Here is a 19,239-nt window from a genome sequence, read left to right as displayed (position 1 = left end):
CCCCATTGTCCCCTCATTGTCCCATTGTCCCCCATTGTCCCCATTGTCCCCATTGTCCCCTCCCTGTCTCCCATTGTCCCTCATTGTTCCCCCTTTGTCCCCCATTGCCCCCCATTGTCCCCTCCCTGTTCCCCCATTGTCCCCTCATTGTCCCCATTGTCCCCTCATTGGCCCCTCCCTGTTCCCCTCCTTGTCCCCTCATTGTCCCCCCCTTTTCCCCCCATTGTCCCCGCTTGTCCCCATTGTCCCCCATTGTCCCCTCATTGTCCCCTCCCTGTCCCCCCCATAGTCCCCTCATTGTCCCCATTGTCCTCCCATTGTCCCCATTGTCCCCATTGTCCCCCATTGTCCCCTCAAGATCCCCCATTGTCCCCATTGTCCCCATTGTCCCCTCATTGCCCCATTGTCCCCATTGTCCCCATTGCCCCATTGTCCCCATTGCCCCATTGTCCCCGTTGTCCCATTGTCCCCATTGTCCCCATTGTCCCCATTGCCCCCATTGTCCCCATTGTCCCCTCCTACCGGTCCCCACGTTGGGGTCGACGCTGTCATCGACCACGAGGGGGAGGAGCCTCCCCGAGAGGGGGTGACGGACGCGGCGGCCATGGAGGTGCTGGGGACATTGGGACAATGGGGACAATGGGGACAATGGGGACATTGGGGACAATGGGGGACACGGGGACAATGGGGACATTGGGGACAATGGGGACATGGGGGACAATGGGGGACAATGGGGACAATGGGGACATGGGGGACATTGGGGACATTGGGGACATGGGGGACAATGGGGACAATGGGGACATGGGGGACAATGGGGACATTGGGGACATTGGGGACATGGGGGGACATGGGGGACATTGGGGACAATGGGGACATTGGGGACAATGGGGGACACGGGGACAATGGGGACATTGGGGACAATAGGGACATCGGGGACAATGGGGGACATTGGGGACATGGGGGGACACAGGAGCAGACAGAGGACACCGGCTCAGGCTCCGCCTCCTCATAGGCCCCGCCCCGTCAACGCCCCGCCCCCGTTCCCAGGCCCCACCCCATTTCCAGGCCCCGCCCCCTCACAGGCCCCTCCCCTCACCCACAGGGCATCCCCCCCTCCCCGTGGTCAGAGGCCCCGCCCCCTGCCCAAGTCCCGCCCCCTTTCCCCACCCCTCCCCCCTTCCCAGGCCCCGCCCCCTTTCCCAGGCCCCGCCCCCCTCTGAGGCCCCTCCCCTCACCCATAGGGGACGCCCCCCCGCAGAGGCTCCACCCCCTGCCCAAGCCCCGCCCCTTTCCCCACCCTTTCCCCCTCGCCCATTTCCAGCCCCCTCCCCCGTTCCCAGGCCCCGCCCCCGTTCCCAGCCCCCTCCCCCGTTCCCAGGCCCCGCCCCCTTTCCCAAGCCCCGCCCCCATTTCCACCCCCTCCATCCCCAGGCCCCTCCCCCATCCCCAGGCCCCGCCCCCATTTCCACCCCTCCCCCATTCCCAGGCACCTCCCCCATCCCCAGGCCCCGCCCCCTTTCCCAAGCCCCGTCCCCATTTCCACTCCCTCCATTTCCAGGCCCCTCCCCCATCCCCAGGCCCCTCCCCCGTTCCCAGCCCCCCCCCATTCCCAGGCCCCTCCCCCATTCCCAGGCCCCTCCCCCATCCCAGGCCCCGCCCCCGTTCCCAGGCCCCGCCCCCATCCCCAGGCCCCTCCCCCTTCCCAGGCCCCGCCCCCATTCCCAGGCCCCTCCCCAGGCCCCGCCCCCCGGCGCCGCAGGCCCCGCCCACCTGGTACCGGGGGTCGCGGGGGTTCACGGCCACCGCGACGTCCCCAAAGAGGGTCTCGGGGCGCGTGGTGGCCACGGGGACCTCCTGGTCTGGGGACAACGGGGACAATGGGGGGACACTGGGGACAATGGGGAGACTGGGGAGATTGGGGACATGGGGGGACATGGGGACATTGGGGACAATGGGGGACAATGGGGGAACATGGGGGGACATGGGGGACATTGGGGACATTGGGGGACATGGGGGACATGAGGGATATGGGGGGACATGGGGGGACATTGGGGACAACGGGGACAATGGGGACATTGGGGACATGCGGGACGTGGGGGGACATGGGGACATTGGGGACACATTGGGACATGCAGGATATGGAGACATGAGAATATGGGGGGACAATGGGGACAATGGGGGGACAATGGGGACATTGGGGACATTGGGGACACATGGGGACATGTGGGATATGGAGACATGAGGCCATGGGGGGACATTGGGGACATGGGGACACGGAGGGACATGGAGGAGCATTAAAGACACATAGGGGGACATGGGGGACATTAGGGGACATTGGGGACATGGCGACACGAAGGGACATTGGGGACACATGGGGGACATGGAGGGGCATGGGGGGACATTGGGGGGACATGGGGGGACATGGAGGGACATTGGGGACACATGAGGACACATGGGGACACATTGGGGACACTCATGGGGGACATTGGGGGGACATGGGGGGACATGGGGAGACATTGGGGGACATTGGGGACACATTTGGGACACATTGGGGGCACATGAGGGACATTGGGGACACATTGAGGACACATGGGGACACATTGGGGACACATTGGGGAGACATTGGGGACATTGGGGACACATTGGGGACACATGGGGGACATTGGGAACATGGAGGGACATGCGGGGACATTGGGGACATTGGGGACACATTGGGGACATTGGGAGACATTGGGTACATTGGGGACGCATGGGGACATTGGGGACACATTCGGGACATTGGGGACACATTAGGGACACATGGGGACACATTGGGGACCCATTGGGGACATTGGGGACACATTGGGGACACGGGGGACACATAGGGGACACATAGGGGACACATAGGGGACACATTGGGGACATTGGGGACATTGGGGGGGACATTGGGGACATTGGGGACACATTGGGGACACATTGGGGACACAGGGGGGACACAGGGGGGACATTGGGGACACATGGGGGACATGGGGGGACATTGGGGGGACATTGGGGACACATTGGGGACATTGGGGACATTGGGGGGACATTGGGGACACATTGGGGGGACACATGGGGACACATTGGGGACATTGGGGACCCATTGGGGACATTGGGGACACATTGGGGACATTGGGGACATTGGGGACACATTGGTGACACATTGGGGACATTGGGGACACATTGGGGACGTCTCTCACCGTCGTCCCCCTCCACGGGGAACGCGATGGTGACGATGACACCGAAGGTGACGGGGTCGGAGCAGCCGGGGACACGGAGGGACGTGGGAGCAGAGAGCCAGCGGTGCTCGACCTGGGGGGAATGGGGGGAATGGGGGGAATGGGGGACATTGGGGAATATGGGGACAATGGGGACATTGGGGACAATGGGGACAATGGGGGGATATGGGGACAATGGGGGGAATGGGGGGAATGGGGGGGAATGGGAATATGGGGACAATGGGGGGACATTGGGGACAATGGGGACAATGGGGACAATGGGGGGATATGGGGACAATGGGGACATGGGGAGAATGGGGATAATGGGGGACATGGGGACAATGGGGGACAATGGGGGACAATGGGGACAATGGGGACATGGGGACAATGGGGACATTGGGGGACAATGGGGACATTGGAAACACATCATTATCAAGGCCAGGCCATGCTAAAAACACATTAAGGACACACTAAGAACATACTAAAAACATGCTAAGGACACACTAAAAACTCACTAAGAACACGCTAAGGACACTAAGAACACACCAAGGACACGCTAAGAATACAATGACCACACGCCAATAACACGCCAAGGACATAGCAAGAACACGCTAAGAACATGCTAAGCATGTGGCAAAAACACGCTAAGAACATGCCAAAAACATGCCAAGAAGAGACCAAGAACATGCGAAGAACAGGCTAAGAACATGCGAAAAACACAGCAAAAACAGGGCAAGAACATTCTAAGGACATGCCAAGAACATGCCAAGCGCACGCTAAGAACATGCTAAGCACATGCTAAGCACACACCAAGCACACACTAAACACAAGTTAACAACATGCTAAGAACAAGCTAAGGACACGCTAAGCACATGCTAAGAGCATGCTAAGAACATCCTAAGGACACACCAAGAACACGCTAACCACACGTTAAGCACACGCTAAGGACACACTAAGGGCACACCAAGGACACACTATAGGACACGCTAAGGACACGGTAAGCACACGTTAAGCACACATTAAGCACACGCTAAGCACACGCTAAGGCCCCGCGCGTCACCTCGACGTCGGCCAGGGCGCAGCGCAGGGCGCACGACCAGTTCACGGGGCGCTCGGCCCGGTAGAGCCGCCCGGCCGCGTGGAGCCGCACGAAGGCCTCGGTGACGGCCGCAGAGTAGCCCTGAGAGAGGGGCCCAGGCGTCCGGGTGAGCGGCCGGGAACCCCCCCAAAGGGCCCAGGCGTCCGGGGATCCCCCAAAAGGGCCCAGGCGTCCGGGTACCCCCCAAGGGGCCCAGGCGTCCGGGATCCATCCAAGGGGCCCAGGCGTCCGGGTGAGCGGCCGGGGACACCCGAGGGGCCCAGGCGTCCGGGGATCCCCCAAAAGGGCCCAGGCGTCCGGGCGGGAGGGCCCAGGTGTCCGGGATCCATCCAAGGGGCCCAGGCGTCCGGGTGAGCGGCCGGGAACCCCAAGGGGCCCAGGCGTCTGGGGATCCCCCCAAAGGGGCCCAGGCGTCCGGGGATCCCCCCCCAAAGGGCCCAGGCGTCCGGGGATCCCCCCCAAAGGGGCCCAGGCGTCCGGGCGGGAGGGCCCAGGTGTCCGGGTTCCATCCAAGGGGCCCAGGCGTCCGGGTGAGCGGCCGAGGGGCCCAGGCGTCCGGGGATCCCCCAAAGGGGCCCAGGCGTCCGGGTACCCCCAAAAAGGGGCCCAGGCGTCCGGGAATCCCCCAAAGGGGCCCAGGCGTCCGGGTACCCCCCAAGGGGCCCAGGCGTCCGGGAACCCCCCAAAAGGGGCCCAGGCGTCCGGGTACCCCCCAAGGGGCCCAGGCGTCCGGGACCACCCCAAAGGGGCCCAGGTGTCCGGGTATCCCCCAAAAGGGGCCCAGGCGTCCGGGGGCCCCGGCGTCCGGCTCACCGGCTCCAGCGTGAAGCGGCAGCGGCTCCAGTCCAGGGAGGCCCCCAAGCGCCGGAGCTGCTGCAGGATCTGGTCCCCGTGGCTGGGGGGGACGCGGGGGGTGTCCCCAATGTCCCCAATGTCCCCAATGTCCCCAAGGTCCCCAAGGTCCCTCAATGTCCTCCCGTGTCCCTCCATGTCCCCAATGTCCCCAATGTCCCCAATGTCCCTCCATGTCCCCAATGTCCCCCCATGTCCCCAATATCCCCAATGTCCCCATATCCCCCCATGTCCCCCATGTCCTCCCTATGGCCAGTGTCCCCCGTGTCCCCAACGTCCCCCATATTCCCAATGTCCCCAATGTCCCCCGTGTTGCCCCATTATCCTCCATGTCCCCCCAATGTCCCCAATGTCCCCATTATCTCCCCATGTCCCCATTGTCCCCTATGTCCCCAATGTCCCCATTGTCCCCATGTCCCCATTGTCCCCAATATCCCCCATATCCCCCCATCTCCCCCCGTTGTCCCCATTGTCCCCATGTCCCCCCATTGTCCCCATGTCCCCCTGTTGTCCCCATTGTCCCCATGGTCCCCATTGTCCCCATGTCCCCCCATCGTCCCCAATGTCCCCCCATTGTCCCCAATGTCCCCAATGTCCCCTTGTTGTCCCCATTTTCCCCATTGTCCCCCCATTCCCCCCATTCCCCCATTCCCCCCATTGTCCCCATATCCCCCATTGTCCCCATGTCCCCCCATTGTCCCCATTGTCCTCATTGTCCCCATTGTCCCCATTGTCCCCATTCCCCCCATTGTCCTCATTCCCCCCATAGTCCCCTCATTGTCCCCATTGTCCCCATTGTCCCCATTCCCCCCATTCCCCCCATTGTCCCCTCGTTCCCCCCACCGCTCCCTCCATCTCCAGGTCTCCTCCTCCAGCTCCTCCCCATTGTCCCCATTGTCCCCATTCCCCCCATATCCCCCATTGTCCCCATGTCCCCCCATTGTCCCCATTGTCCCCACCGCTCCCTCCATCTCCAGGTCTCCTCCTCCAGCTCCTCCCTCGTCAGGTCCTGGCGCCGGAGCCGCCGCTGCCGCCAGAGCCAGCGCTCGACCACGGCCTGGGGACAATGGGGACAATGGGGACAATGGGGGGAATGGGGGGAACGAGGGGGAATGGGGACAACGGGGAGACATGGGGACAACGGGGGGAATGGGGGGACATTGGGGACAACAGGGACAATGGGGACAATGGGGGACAATGGGGACAACGGGGACAATGGGGACAACGAGGGACAATGGGGACAATGGGGGGAATGGGGGCAATGGGGACAATGGGGGAACATGGGGGGAATGGGGACAATGGGGGGACATTGGGACAATGGGGGGACAATGGGGAAAATGGGGACAATGGGGGGACATTGGGACAACGAGGGGACATGGGGGACATTGAGGGGAATGGGGACACATTGGGGGACATGGGGACATTGGGACGATGGGGGACATTGGGGACAATGGGGGGACATGGGGACATGGGGACACAGGGGACAATGGGGACAATGGGGACATTGGGACAATGGGGGGACATGGGGGGAAATGGGGGGACATGGGGGGACATGGGGAAAACGAGGGACATTGCAGACAACAAGGGGACAATGGAGGAAATGGGGACAACGAGGGGACATTGGGGACAATGGGGGGACATGGGGGGGACATGGGGACAATGGGGGGACATTAGGGGGGGACATGGCGGACATGGGGGACACGGGGACAATGGGGACAACGGGGACAACGAGGGGGACATTGGGGACAACGAGGGGGACAATGGGGGCAATGGGGGAATGGGGACAATGGGGGGAACGGGGGGAATGGGGGGACATGGGGGGAACATGGGGACAATGAGGGGAACGGGGACATGGGGACACGGGGAGACAATGGGGAAAATGGGGACAATGGGGGACAATGGGGGGACATGGCGGGCATGGGGGGAATGGGGAGGATGGGGGGACATGGGGACAATGGGGACAATGGGGGACATGGGGACAACGGGGGGACAACGGGGGGATATGGGGGGAATGGGGACAATGGGGGACATTGGGGGACATTGGGGGACAACAGGGGGATATTGGGGACAATGGGGCCAATGGGGGGACATGGGGACAATGAGGGACATTGGGGACAATGGGGACAATGAGGGACATGGGGACAATGGGGACAATGGGGGGATATTGGGGACAATGGGGGGACATTAGGGGACATCGGGGACATGGGGGGGACATGGCGGACATGGGGACACGGGGACAATGGGGACAATGGGGACAAGGGGGACATTGGGGACAATAGGGGGAATGGAGACATTGGGGGGATATGGGGACATGGGGACAATGGGGGGACATTGGGGGGAATGGGACAATGGGGGACATTGAGGACAATGGGGGGGCATTGGGGACAATGGGGACACAGGGACAATGGGGGGACAATGGGGAAATGGGGGGAATGGGGACAATGGGGGGGCATTGGGGACATTGGGGACATTGGGGACATTGAGGACATTGGGGACATTGAGGACATGGGGTGACATGGTGACATTTGGTAACATCGGATGACATTGGGTGACACCGGTGACACCGGGTGACACTGGGTGGCATTGGGTGACATGGGGTGACACGAGGTGACATTGGGTGACATGGGGTGACACTGGGGGACATCGGATGACACAAGTGACACAGGTGACCCGGGTGACGGGGGTGACATTTGGTAACATCGGGTGACATTGGGTGACACGGGGTGACACCGGGTGACATTGGGTGGCATTGGGTGACATTGGGTGACACGAGGTGACACCGGGTGACATTGGGGACACAGGTGCCACCCACCTGGGTGGCGACGCCCGCGTGGTCGGTCCCCGGCACCCAAAGGACCGTCCAGCCCTGCATGCGGTACCTGGGGGACAGGGGACATGGGGACACCTTGGGGACACCTTGGGGACACCTTGGGGACAGCCTGGGGACACCTTGGGGACAGCCTGGGGGCACGCAGGGGACATGGGGACACCTTGGGACACCCTGGGGACACCTTGGGGACACCTTGGGGACACCCTGGGGACACCTTGGGAACATGGGGACACCTTGGGGACACCTTGGGGACACCATGGGGATACTCCGGGGACACCTTGGGGACAGCCTGGGGACAGCCTGGGGACAGCCTGGGGACATGGGGACACCCTGGGGACACCTTGGGGACACCATGGGGACAGCCTGCGGACAGCCTGGGGACACCCAGGGGACATGGGGACACCTTGGGGACAGCCTGGGGACATGGGGACACCCTGGGGACACCTTGGGGACACCTTGGGGACAGCCTGGGGACACCTTGGGGACACCCAGGGGACATGGGGACACCTTGGGGACACCTTGGGGACAGCCTGGGGACACCCCGTAACCTGGGGACACCTTGAGGACACCCTGGGGACACCTTGGGGACATGGGGACACCTTGGGGATACCCTGGGGACACCTTGGGGACACCTTGGGGACACCGGGACACTTTGGGGACACCTTGGGGACACCTTGGGGACAGCCTGGGGACACCCCGTAACCTGGGGACACCCTGGGGACACCTTGGGGACACCTTGGGGACATGGGGACACCTTGGGGACACCCAGGGGACACCTTGGGGACAGCCTGGGGACACCCCGTAACCTGGGGACACCTTGGGGACACCTTGGGGACACCCTGGGGACACCCTGGGGACAGCCTGGGGACACCTTGGGGACACCCAGGGGACACCTTGGGGACACCTTGGGGACACCCAGGGGACACCTTGGGGACACCTTGGGGACAGCCTGGGGACACCCCGTAACCTGGGGACACCCTGGGGACACCTTGGGGACACCCAGGGGACATGGGGACACCTTGGGGACACCTTGGGGACACCTTGGGGACAGCCTGGGGACACCCCGTAACCTGGGGACACCCTGGGGACACCTTGGGGACACCCAGGGGACATGGGGACACCTTGGGGACATGGGGACACCTTGGGGACACCTTGGGGACACCTTGGGGACAGCCTGGGGACACCCCGTAACCTGGGGACACCCTGGGGACACCTTGGGGACACCCTGGGGACATGGGGACACCTTGGGGACACTCCGGTGGCACCCAGGGACACCCTAAGGACACCCTGGGGACACCCAGGACACAGGGGACACCACAGGGACACCCTGGGGACACCCTGGGGACACCCAGGGGACATCCAGGACACAGGGGACACCCTGGGGACACCCTGGGGACAGCCTGGGGACACTCAGTGGCACCTAAGGGACACCCAGGACACAGGGGACACCCTGGGGACACCCAGGACACCCCAGGGACACTCTGGGGACACCCAGGGGACATCTAGGACACAGGGGACACCACAAGGACACACTGGGGACACCCAGGGGACACCCCAGTGACATCCAGGACACAGGGGACACCCAGGGGACACCCCAGGGGACACCCTGGGGACACCCAGGGGACACCCAGGACACAGGGGACACCCCGGGGACACCCCAGGGACACTCAGTGGCACCTAAGGGACACCCAGGACACAGGGGACAACCCGGTGACACCCTGGGGACACCCAGGACACAGGGGACACCCTGGGGACACCCCAGGGACACTCAGTGGCACCTAAGGGACACCCAGGACACAGGGGACAACCCGGTGACACCCTGGGGACACCCAGGACACAGGGGACACCCTGGGGACACCCCAGGGACACCCTGGGGACACACAGGGGACACCCTGGGGACACCCCGGTGGCACCCAGGGGACACCCAGGACACAGGGGACACCCAGGGGACACCCCACGGACACTCAGTGGCACCTAAGGGACACCCAGGACACAGGGGACACCCTGGGGACACTTGGTGGCACCCAGGGGACACCCAGGACACAGGGGACACCCCGAGGTGACACCCCAGGGACATCTGGGACCCGGGGGAACCTGAATGTCCCCAATGTCCCGCCATGTCCCCATGTCCCCAATGTCCCCCCATGGTCCCCATGTCCCCCCAATGTCCCCCGTGTCCCCATGTCCCCTCAATGTCCCCCCATGTCCCCATGTCCCCCCATGTCCCCCCATGTCCCCAATGTCCCCATGTCCCCATTTCCCCAATGTCCCCATGTCCCCCCATGTCCCCATGTCCCCATTTCCCCCCATGTCCCCCCATCTCCCCAATGTCCCCATGTCCCCATGTCCCCATGTCCCCCATGTCCCCCCAATGTCCCCCCATGTCCCCAATGTCCCCAATGTCCCCCATGTCCCCAATGTCCCCCATGTCCCCATGTCCTCATGTCCCCAATGCCCCCATGTCCCCATGTCCCAAATGTCCCCATGTCCCCCCATGTCCCCATGTCCCCAATGTCCCCATGTCCCCATGTCCCCCATGTCCCCCCAATGTCCCCCCATGTCCCCATGTCCCCCATGTCCCCCGTGTCCCCAATGTCCCCATGTCCCCATGTCCCCCATGTCCCCCCAATGTCCCCCCATGTCCCCATGTCCCCCATGTCCCCCGTGTCCCCAATGTCCCCATGTCCCCATGTCCCCCCAATGTCCCCCCAATGTCCCCAATGTCCCCAATGTCCCCGCTCACCACCGGGCCAGCGCGTCCTGGGTGGCCGTCCCCAACGCGTGTCCCACGTGCAGGGACCCGGTGACATTGGGGGGGGGCAGCACCATGGAGAGGAGCCGCTCGTCACCCCCGGCCTGGGGACATTGGGGACATTGGGGACATTGGGGACCAGGGGGACATTGGGGACATGGAGGGACACGGGGGGGCATTGGGGACATTGGGGACATTGGGGACATGGGGGGACACATGGGGACATGGGGGGACAAGAAGGGAGGGGACATGGGGCTGAGCACAGGCCCAGCTCGTGACACCCATGGGTGTCCCCACCATGTCCCCCCAATGTCCCCCCATGTCCCCAATGTCCCCATGTCCCCCCAATGTCCCCCCATGTCCCCCATTGTCCCCCCGTGTCCCCAATGTCCCCATAACCCCCATTGTCCCCATGTCCCCCAATGTCCCCATATCCTCCCATGTCCCCTCTTGTCCCCAATGTCCCCCATGTCCCCCCATGTCCCCCTTGTCCCCATTGTCCCCATGTCCCCCCATTATCCCCAATGTCCCCATGTCCCCCAATGTCCCCATGTCCCCCATTGTCCTCCTTGTCCCCATTGTCCCCATGTCCCCCATTGTCCCCACATCCCCCGTGTCTCCCCATTGTCCCCAGTGTCCCCATAACCTCCATTGTCCCCATGTCCCCCCATTGTCCCCCATGTCCCCCATTGTCCCCACACCCCCCCTTGTCCCCATAACCCCCATTGTCCCCATAATCCCCAATGTCCCCAATGTCCCCCCATGTCCCCCATTGTCCCCATTGTCCCCCCACATCGCCAATGTCCCCCATATCCCCCATTGTCCCTTGTCCCCCATATCCCCAATGTCCCCATAACCCCCATTGTCCCCATGTCCCCCCTTGTCCCCATTGTCCCCCTTGTCCCCAAAGTCCCCGTTGTCCCCACGGCCCCCCACGGCCCCCTTGTCCCCCTTGTCCCCATTGTCCCCAATGTCCCCACGTCCCCCATTGTCCCCAATGTCCCCACATCCCCATTGTCCCCACGCCCCCCCATGTCCCCCTTGTCCCCATTGTCCCCAAACACCCCCATTTCCCCATTGTCCCCATTCTCCCCAATGTCCCCATTCTCCCCATTGTCCCCACACCCCCCCTTGTCCCCATTGTCCCCATTGTCCCCGTTGTCACTCACGGGCGCGGGGGGGGGCCGGAACAGCCCCCGTTGGTGCCACCAGGGCTCCCAGGTGGCCTCGACCCTGCGGGGGCTGTAGGAGGGGGACAGCGGCCCTGGGGACACGGGGACAACGGTGACACCGCGGCCACCACGGCCACCACGGCACCCCGGTGTCCCCAATGTCCCCAATGTCCCCCCGGTGTCCCCAAAGTCCCCCCCAATGGCCCCAATGGCCCCCCAATGTCCCAAATGTCCCCCTGGTGTCCCCAAAGTCCCCCCCCAATGGCCCCAATGTCACCCCAATGTCCCAATGTGCCCCCCAATGTCCCCAATGTCCCCCCAGTGTCCCCAATGTCCCCCCCGGGGTCCCCAATGTCCCCCCGGATGTCCCCAATGTCCCCCTGGTGTCCCCAATGTCCCCCCCAGTGTCCCCTTTGTCCACCCCAATGTCCCCAATGTCCCCCGGTGTCCCCAATGTCACCCCCAATGTCCCCAGTGTCCCCCCCAGTGTCCCCAATGTCCCCTCCAATGTCCCAATGACCCCCCGGTGTCCCCAATGTCCCCCCCAATGTCCCCAATGTGCCCCTCAATGTCCCCAATGTCCCCTCCAGTGTTCCCAATGTCCCCCCGGATGTCCCCAATGTCCCCCCCCCAATGGCCCCAATGTCCCCCCGGTGTCCCAAAGTCCCCCCCCAATGGCCCCAATGTCACCCCAATGTCCCCAATGTGCCCTCAATGCCCCCAATGTCCCCAGTGTCGTCCCCAGTGTCCCAATGTCCCCTCCAATGTCCCCAATGACCCCCCGTGTCCCCTTTGTGCCTCTCAATGTCCCCCCCCAGTGTCCCCAATGTCCCCCTGGTGTCCCCTTTGTCCCCCCCGGGGTCCCAATGTCACCCCAATGTCCCCCCCAATGTCCCCAATGTCCCCATCAATGGCCCCAATGTCCCCCCCAATGTCCCCCCTGGTGTCCCCTCCAATGTCCCCAAAGTCCCCTCCAATGTCCCCAACATCCCCCTGGTGTCCCAATGTCCCCATCAATGGCCCCAATGTCCCCCCCAGTGTCCCAAATGTCCCCCTGGTGTCCCAATGTCCCCCCCAACGGCCCCAATGTCCCCCCCAGTGTCCCCTTTGTCCACCCCAATGTCCCCAATGTCCCCCCCAGTGTCCCCAATGTCCCCCTGGTGTCCCCTTTGTCCCCCCCGGGGTCCCCAATGTCACCCCAATGTCCCCAATGTCCCCCCGGTGTCCCCAATGTGCCCCCCAATGTCCCCAAGGGGTCCCCTTTGTCCCCAATGTCACCCCCTGGTGTCCCCTTTGTCCCCCCCCATTGTCCCCGTTGTCCCCCCCATTGTCCCCATTGTCCCCCCCCCATTGTCCCCATTGTCCCCACCTTTGTCCCCAATGTCCCCCGCCCCCCCCTCGGGCTCCTCTTCGGCCTTCAGGATCCAGCCCCGGGGGGGGGCGGGTGGCACCTGGGGGGGGGGGGAGGGGACACGGTGACATCGCGGCCACCCCCGTGACCCCAATGTCCCCATTGTCCCCAATGTCCCCCCCATGTCCCCAATGTCCCCAATGTCCCCCCGTATCCCCCCATGTCCCCAATGTCCCCAATGTCCCCCACCAGGTCCCCTAATACCCCCATTGTCCCCAATGTCCCCAATGTCCCCAATGTCCCCCATGTCCCACAATGTCCCCAATGTCCCCCCATATCCCCCCATGTCCCCAATGTCCCCCCCACATCCCTCCATGTCCCCAATGTCCCCATTGTCCCCAATGTCCCCCCAGGTCCCCCAATGTCCCCCATGTCCCCTATTGTCACCCACGTCCCCAGTGTCCCCAATGTCCTCCCAGTGTCCCCATATCCCCCGTGTCCCCCCATTGTCACCCATGTCCCCCTATATCCCCAATAGCCCCATGTCCCTCTATGTCCCCCCATGTCCCCAATGTCCCCCCATTGTCCCCCCATTGTCCCCATGTCCCCCATTGTCCCCATGTCCCCCCATTGTCCCCAATGTCCCCCCCATGTCCCCCATTGTCCCCAATGTCCCCCCATGTCCCCATTGTCCCCCCTGTCCCCCAATGTCCCCCATGTCCCTATGTCCCCAAATCCCCATGTCCTCCCATGTCCCCCAATGTCCCCAGTGTCCCCCTATGTCCCTATATCCCCCATGTCCCACAATGTCCCCATGTCCCTCCTTGTCCCCATTGTCCCCAATGTCCCCAATATCCCCCATGTCCCCCCATTGTCCCCAATGTCCCCCATTGTCCCCCATGTCCCCATTGTCCCCAATGTCCCCAATATCCCCCATGTCCCCCCATTGTCCCCAATGTCCCCATTGTCCCCCAAGTCCCCATTGTCCCCCATATCCCCCCATTTTCCCCAATGTCCCCCCATTGTCCCCATTGTCCCCAATGTCCCCCATTGTCCCCCCATTGTCCCCATTGTCCCCATTGTCCCCCCATTGTCCCCATATCCCCCATTGTCCCCATTGTCCCCATTGTCCCCATTGTCCCCCCATTGTCCCCCATTGTCCCCGTATCCCCCATTGTCCCCGTTGTCCCCATGTCCCCCCATTGTCCCCATGTCCCCCCATTGTCCCCATGTCCCCCCGTTGTCCCCATTGTCCCCCATATCCCCCCATTGTCCCAATGTCCCCCCATTGTCCCCATTGTCCCCCATTTGCCCCCCATTGTCCCCATGTCCCCCCATTGTCCCCATTGTCCCCATATCCCCATTGTCCCCAATGTCCCCCCATCATCCCCATTGTCCCCATATCCCCCATTGTCCCCATGTCCCCCCATTGTCCCCCATGTCCCCATGTCCCCCATTGTCCCCATTGTCCCCATTGTCCCCATTGTCCCCCCATTGTCCCCATTGTCCCCATTGTCCCCCCCTCACCTCCCCGCCCCCCCCCTCCTTCCTCTGCAGCCGCCGCCGCTCCCGGAGGACCCGGGGGGGGGCCCGAGCCGGGGGGCGGGGCCTAGCGGGGGGGCGGGGCCGTCGCACAGGCCCCGCCCCCCGGGGCGGAGCAGCAGCGTCCGACGGAGGGACATGGCCTGGGGGGGGGGGGGGGGGGTCACCGGGGGGGGTCCCCATTAACCCCCCCCTTCATTAAAGGGGCCCCGGCGTCCGGGGGGACCCATTAACCCCCCCCTCCATTAAAGGGGGCCCAGGCGTCCGGGGGGGACCCCATTAACCCCCCCCTCCCTTAAGGGGCCCCGGCGTCCGGGGGGACCCCATTAACCCCCCCCTCCATTAAAGGGGCCCAGGCGTCCGGGGGGACCCCCCCATTAACCCCCCCCTCCATTAAAGGGGCCCCGGCGTCCGGGGGGACCCATTAACCCCCCTTCCATTAAAGGGGCCCAGGCGTCCGGGGGGGACCCCCCATTAACCCCCCCCTCCATTAAAGGGGCCCAGGCGTCCGGGGGGGACCCCATTAACCCCCCCCCTCCATTAAAGGGCCCCGGCGTCCGGGGGGGACCCCATTAACCCCCCCCTCCATTAAAGGGGCCCCGGCGTCCGGGGGGACCCCCATTAACCCCCCCTCCCTTAAAGGGGCCCAGGCGTCCGGGGGGGCCCCCCATTAACCCCCCCCCATTAAAGGGGCCCAGGCGTCCGGGGGGGTCCCCATTAACCCCCCCCCTCCATTAAAGGGGCCCAGGCGTCCCGGGGGGACCCCCATTAACCCCCCCTTCCATTAAAGGGGCCCAGGCGTCCGGGGGGGACCCCATTAACCCCCCCCTCCATTAAAGGGGGCCCAGGCGTCCGGGGGGGACCCCATTAACCCCCCCCTCCATTAAAGGGGCCCAGGCGTCCGGGGGGGCCCCCATTAACCCCCCCCTCCATTAAAGGGGCCCCGGCGTCCGGGGGGGACCCCATTAACCCCCCCTTCCATTAAAGGGGCCCAGGCGTCCGGGGGGGACCCCATTAACCCCCCCCTCCATTAAAGGGGCCCAGGCGTCCGGGGGGGCCCCCATTAACCCCCCCCTCCATTAAAGGGGCCCAGGCGTCCGGGGGGGACCCCATTAACCCCCCCCTCCATTAAAGGGGCCCAGGCGTCCGGGGGGGACCCCATTAACCCCCCCCTCCATTAAAGGGGCCCCGGCGTCCGGGGGGGACCCCATTAACCCCCCCCTCCATTAAAGGGCCCCGGCGTCCGGGGGGGACCCCATTAACCCCCCCCTCCATTAAAGGGCCCCGGCGTCCGGGGGGGCCCCATTAACCCCCCCCCTTTCTCCATTAAAGGGGCCCAGGCGTCCGGGGGGGGACCCCATTAACCCCCCCCCCATTAAAGGGGCCCAGGCGTCCGGGGGGGACCCCATTAACCCCCCCTCCATTAAGGGGCCCAGGCGTCCGGGGGGCCCCCATTAACCCCCCCCCCATTTAAAGGGGCCCAGGCGTCCGGGGGGGACCCCATTAACCCCCCCCTTCCATTAAAGGGGCCCAGGCGTCCGGGGGGGACCCCCATTAACCCCCCCCTCCATTAAAGGGGCCCCGGCGTCCGGGGGGGACCCCCATTAACCCCCCCCCTCCATTAAAGGGGCCCAGGCGTCCGGGGGGACCCCATTAACCCCCCCCTTCCATTAAAGGGGCCCAGGCGTCCGGGGGGGACCCCCATTAACCCCCCCCTCCATTAAAGGGGCCCCGGCGTCCGGGGGGGGCCCCCATTAACCCCCCCCTCCATTAAAGGGGCCCAGGCGTCCGGGGGGGTCCCCCATTAACCCCCCCCTCCATTAAAGGGGCCCCGGCGTCCGGGGGGGCCCCCATTAACCCCCCCTCCATTAAAGGGGCCCCGGCGTCCGGGGGGACCCCATTAACCCCCCCCCTCCATTAAAGGGGCCCCGGCGTCCGGGGGGACCCCAAGGAGGGGCCCAGGCGTCCGGGGGGCCCCCATTAACCCCCCCCTCCATTAAAGGGGCCCAGGCGTCCGGGGGGACCCCCCATTAACCCCCCCCTCCATTAAAGGGCCCAGGCGTCCGGGGGGGCCCCATTAACCCCCCCCTCCATTAAAGGGGCCCCGGCGTCCGGGGGGACCCCAAGGAGGGGCCCAGGCGTCCGGGGGGACCCCCATTAACCCCCCCTTCCCTTAAAGGGGCCCAGGCGTCCGGGGGGGTCCCCATTAACCCCCCCCTCCATTAAAGGGGCCCAGGCGTCCGGGGGGGCCCCATTAACCCCCCCCTTCATTAAAGGGGCCCAGGCGTCCGGGGGGGTCCCCATTAACCCCCCCCCCTCATTAAAGGGGCCCAGGCGTCCCGGGGGGGACCCCCATTAACCCCCCCTCCATTAAAGGGGCCCCGGCGTCCGGGGGGACCCCATTAACCCCCCCCCCATTAAAGGGGCCCAGGCGTCCGGGGGGGCCCCCATTAACCCCCCCCCCTCCATTAAAGGGGCCCAGGCGTCCGGGGGACCCCCCATTAACCCCCCCCTCCATTAAAGGGGCCCCGGCGTCCGGGGGGGACCCCCATTAACCCCCCCTCCATTAAAGGGGCCCAGGCGTCCGGGGGGACCCCATTAACCCCCCCCTCCATTAAAGGGGCCCAGGCGTCCGGGGGGGCCCCATTAACCCCCCCCCTCCATTAAAGGGGCCCAGGCGTCCGGGGGGGGACCCCCATTAACCCCCCCCTCCATTAAAGGGGCCCAGGCGTCCGGGGGGGCCCCCCATTAACCCCCCCCCCTCCATTAAAGGGGCCCAGGCGTCCGGGGGGGACCCATTAACCCCCCCCTCCATTAAAGGGGCCCAGGCGTCCGGGGGGGCCCCCATTAACCCCCCCCCTCCATTAAAGGGGCCCAGGCGTCCGGGGGGGACCCCCATTAACCCCCCCTTCCATTAAAGGGGCCCCGGCGTCCGGGGGGGGACCCCCATTAACCCCCCCTTCCATTAAAGGGGCCCAGGCGTCCGGGGGGGACCCCCATTAACCCCCCCCCTCCATTAAGGGGCCCAGGCGTCCGGGGGGGGCCCCCATTAACCCCCCCCTCCATTAAAGGGGCCCAGGCGTCCGGGGGACCCCCCATTAACCCCCCCCCCTTCCATTAAAGGGGCCCAGGCGTCCGGGGGGACCCCATTAAACCCCCCCCCTCCATTAAAGGGGCCCCGGCGTCCGGGCCCGCTCTCACCTTGGCGCGCGCGCGCGGGGAGGCCCGAGGGGGCGGGGCCTGGGCGGAGGGAGGGGGCGGGGCCTGGGCGGGGCCGGAGGCGGAGGGAGGGGGGCGTGGCCCCGCCCGCCCTCCCCACGTGGCCCCGCCCTCTCGCGTGGCCCCGCCCCTCTCCCGCGCGCGCGGGGCAGGGCGGAAAGGGGGCGGAGCCACCGGGAGCGGCGGCGCGCGGTGAGCGGGGGGGGGGGAGGGGGGAGCGCGGGGAGCCCCCCCCCCGTGGCCACGTGACCCCCGGGGACCCCCCACGTGACCCTCCCGTGTCCCCCCATTGTCCCCAATGTGTCCCCATGTGTCCCGTGTCCCCCATTGTCCCCCATTGTCCCCCCATTGTCCCCCATTGTCCCCCATTGTCCCCAATGTCCCCCATTGTCCTCAATGTCCCCCCATATCCCCCAATGTCCCTTAATGTCCCCCCCAATGTCCCTCCATGTCCCCCCAGATCTCCCAATGTCCCCATTGTCCCCCCATGTCCCCCACGTCCCCCCATTGTCCCCAATGTCCCCCCATGTCCCACAAGGTCCCCAATATCTCCCCATGTCCCCCATTGTCCTCCCCATTGTCCCCAATGTCCCCCGTGTCCCCCATGTCCCCCCCATATCCCTCCATGTCCCCTCATGTTCTCCAATGTCCCCCCATTGTCCCCAATGTCCCCCCATGTCCCCTCAATGTCCCCCCCATTGTCCCCAATGTCCCCCCATATCCCCAATGTCCCTTAATGTCCTCATGTCACCCCATATCCCCCATTGTCCCCATTGTCCCCATTGTCCCCAATGTCCCCCCCCATGTCCCCCCATATCCCCAATGTCCCCAATGTCCCCCCCATTGTCCCCCATGTCCCCATTGTCCCCATGTCCCCCCATATCCCCCATTGTCCCCAATGTCCCCCCCATGTCCCCCCATGTCCCCATTGTCCCCAATGTCCCCCCATTGTCCCCAATGTCCCCCATGTCCCCAATGTCCCTTAATGTCCCCCTTATCCCCCATGTCCCTCCATGTCCCCCCATGTCCCCATTGTCCCCAATGTCCCTCCATGTCCCCCCATGTCCCCAATGTCCCCCCATATCCCCCATTGTCCCCAGTGTCCCCCAATGTCCCCCCATGTCCCTAATGTCCCTCCATGTCCCCCCATATCCCCCAATGTCCCCAATGTCCCCCCAATGTCCCC

At 65.0% G+C, this 19,239-nt stretch overlaps 1 protein-coding gene and 1 long non-coding RNA gene across 2 annotated transcripts; both read right to left on the bottom strand.

The window, feature by feature from the left end:
- Window positions 1–522: 522 nt before the first annotated feature.
- On the bottom strand, window positions 523–10,864 carry LOC148590956 (valine--tRNA ligase, mitochondrial-like; the record flags this gene model as incomplete). Its single annotated transcript, XM_088538273.1, has 8 exons — window positions 10,761–10,864; window positions 8,000–8,066; window positions 6,147–6,244; window positions 5,149–5,230; window positions 4,297–4,416; window positions 3,219–3,330; window positions 1,771–1,859; window positions 523–613 (listed from the first exon to the last, which is right to left on the bottom strand). Coding segments are annotated over exons 1-8 (745 nt in total), but the record flags the coding sequence as incomplete, so codon positions are not given.
- Window positions 8,317–9,272, bottom strand: LOC148590957 (uncharacterized). The gene is made up of 3 exons (XR_015914215.1): window positions 9,220–9,272; window positions 8,607–8,649; window positions 8,317–8,391 (listed from the first exon to the last, which is right to left on the bottom strand). It is a non-coding gene; the product is annotated as an uncharacterized LOC148590957 (long non-coding RNA).
- Window positions 10,865–19,239: the final 8,375 nt, after the last annotated feature.

This window comes from Tinamus guttatus, unplaced genomic scaffold (assembly GCF_059628265.1).
Source record: "Tinamus guttatus ecotype Peru unplaced genomic scaffold, ASM5962826v1 Tinamus_guttatus_pri_ptg000964l, whole genome shotgun sequence".
Lineage (NCBI taxonomy): Eukaryota > Metazoa > Chordata > Aves > Tinamiformes > Tinamidae > Tinamus > Tinamus guttatus.
Note: the sequence above shows the minus strand (reverse complement) of the source record. Positions and strands in the feature narration are given on the sequence as shown.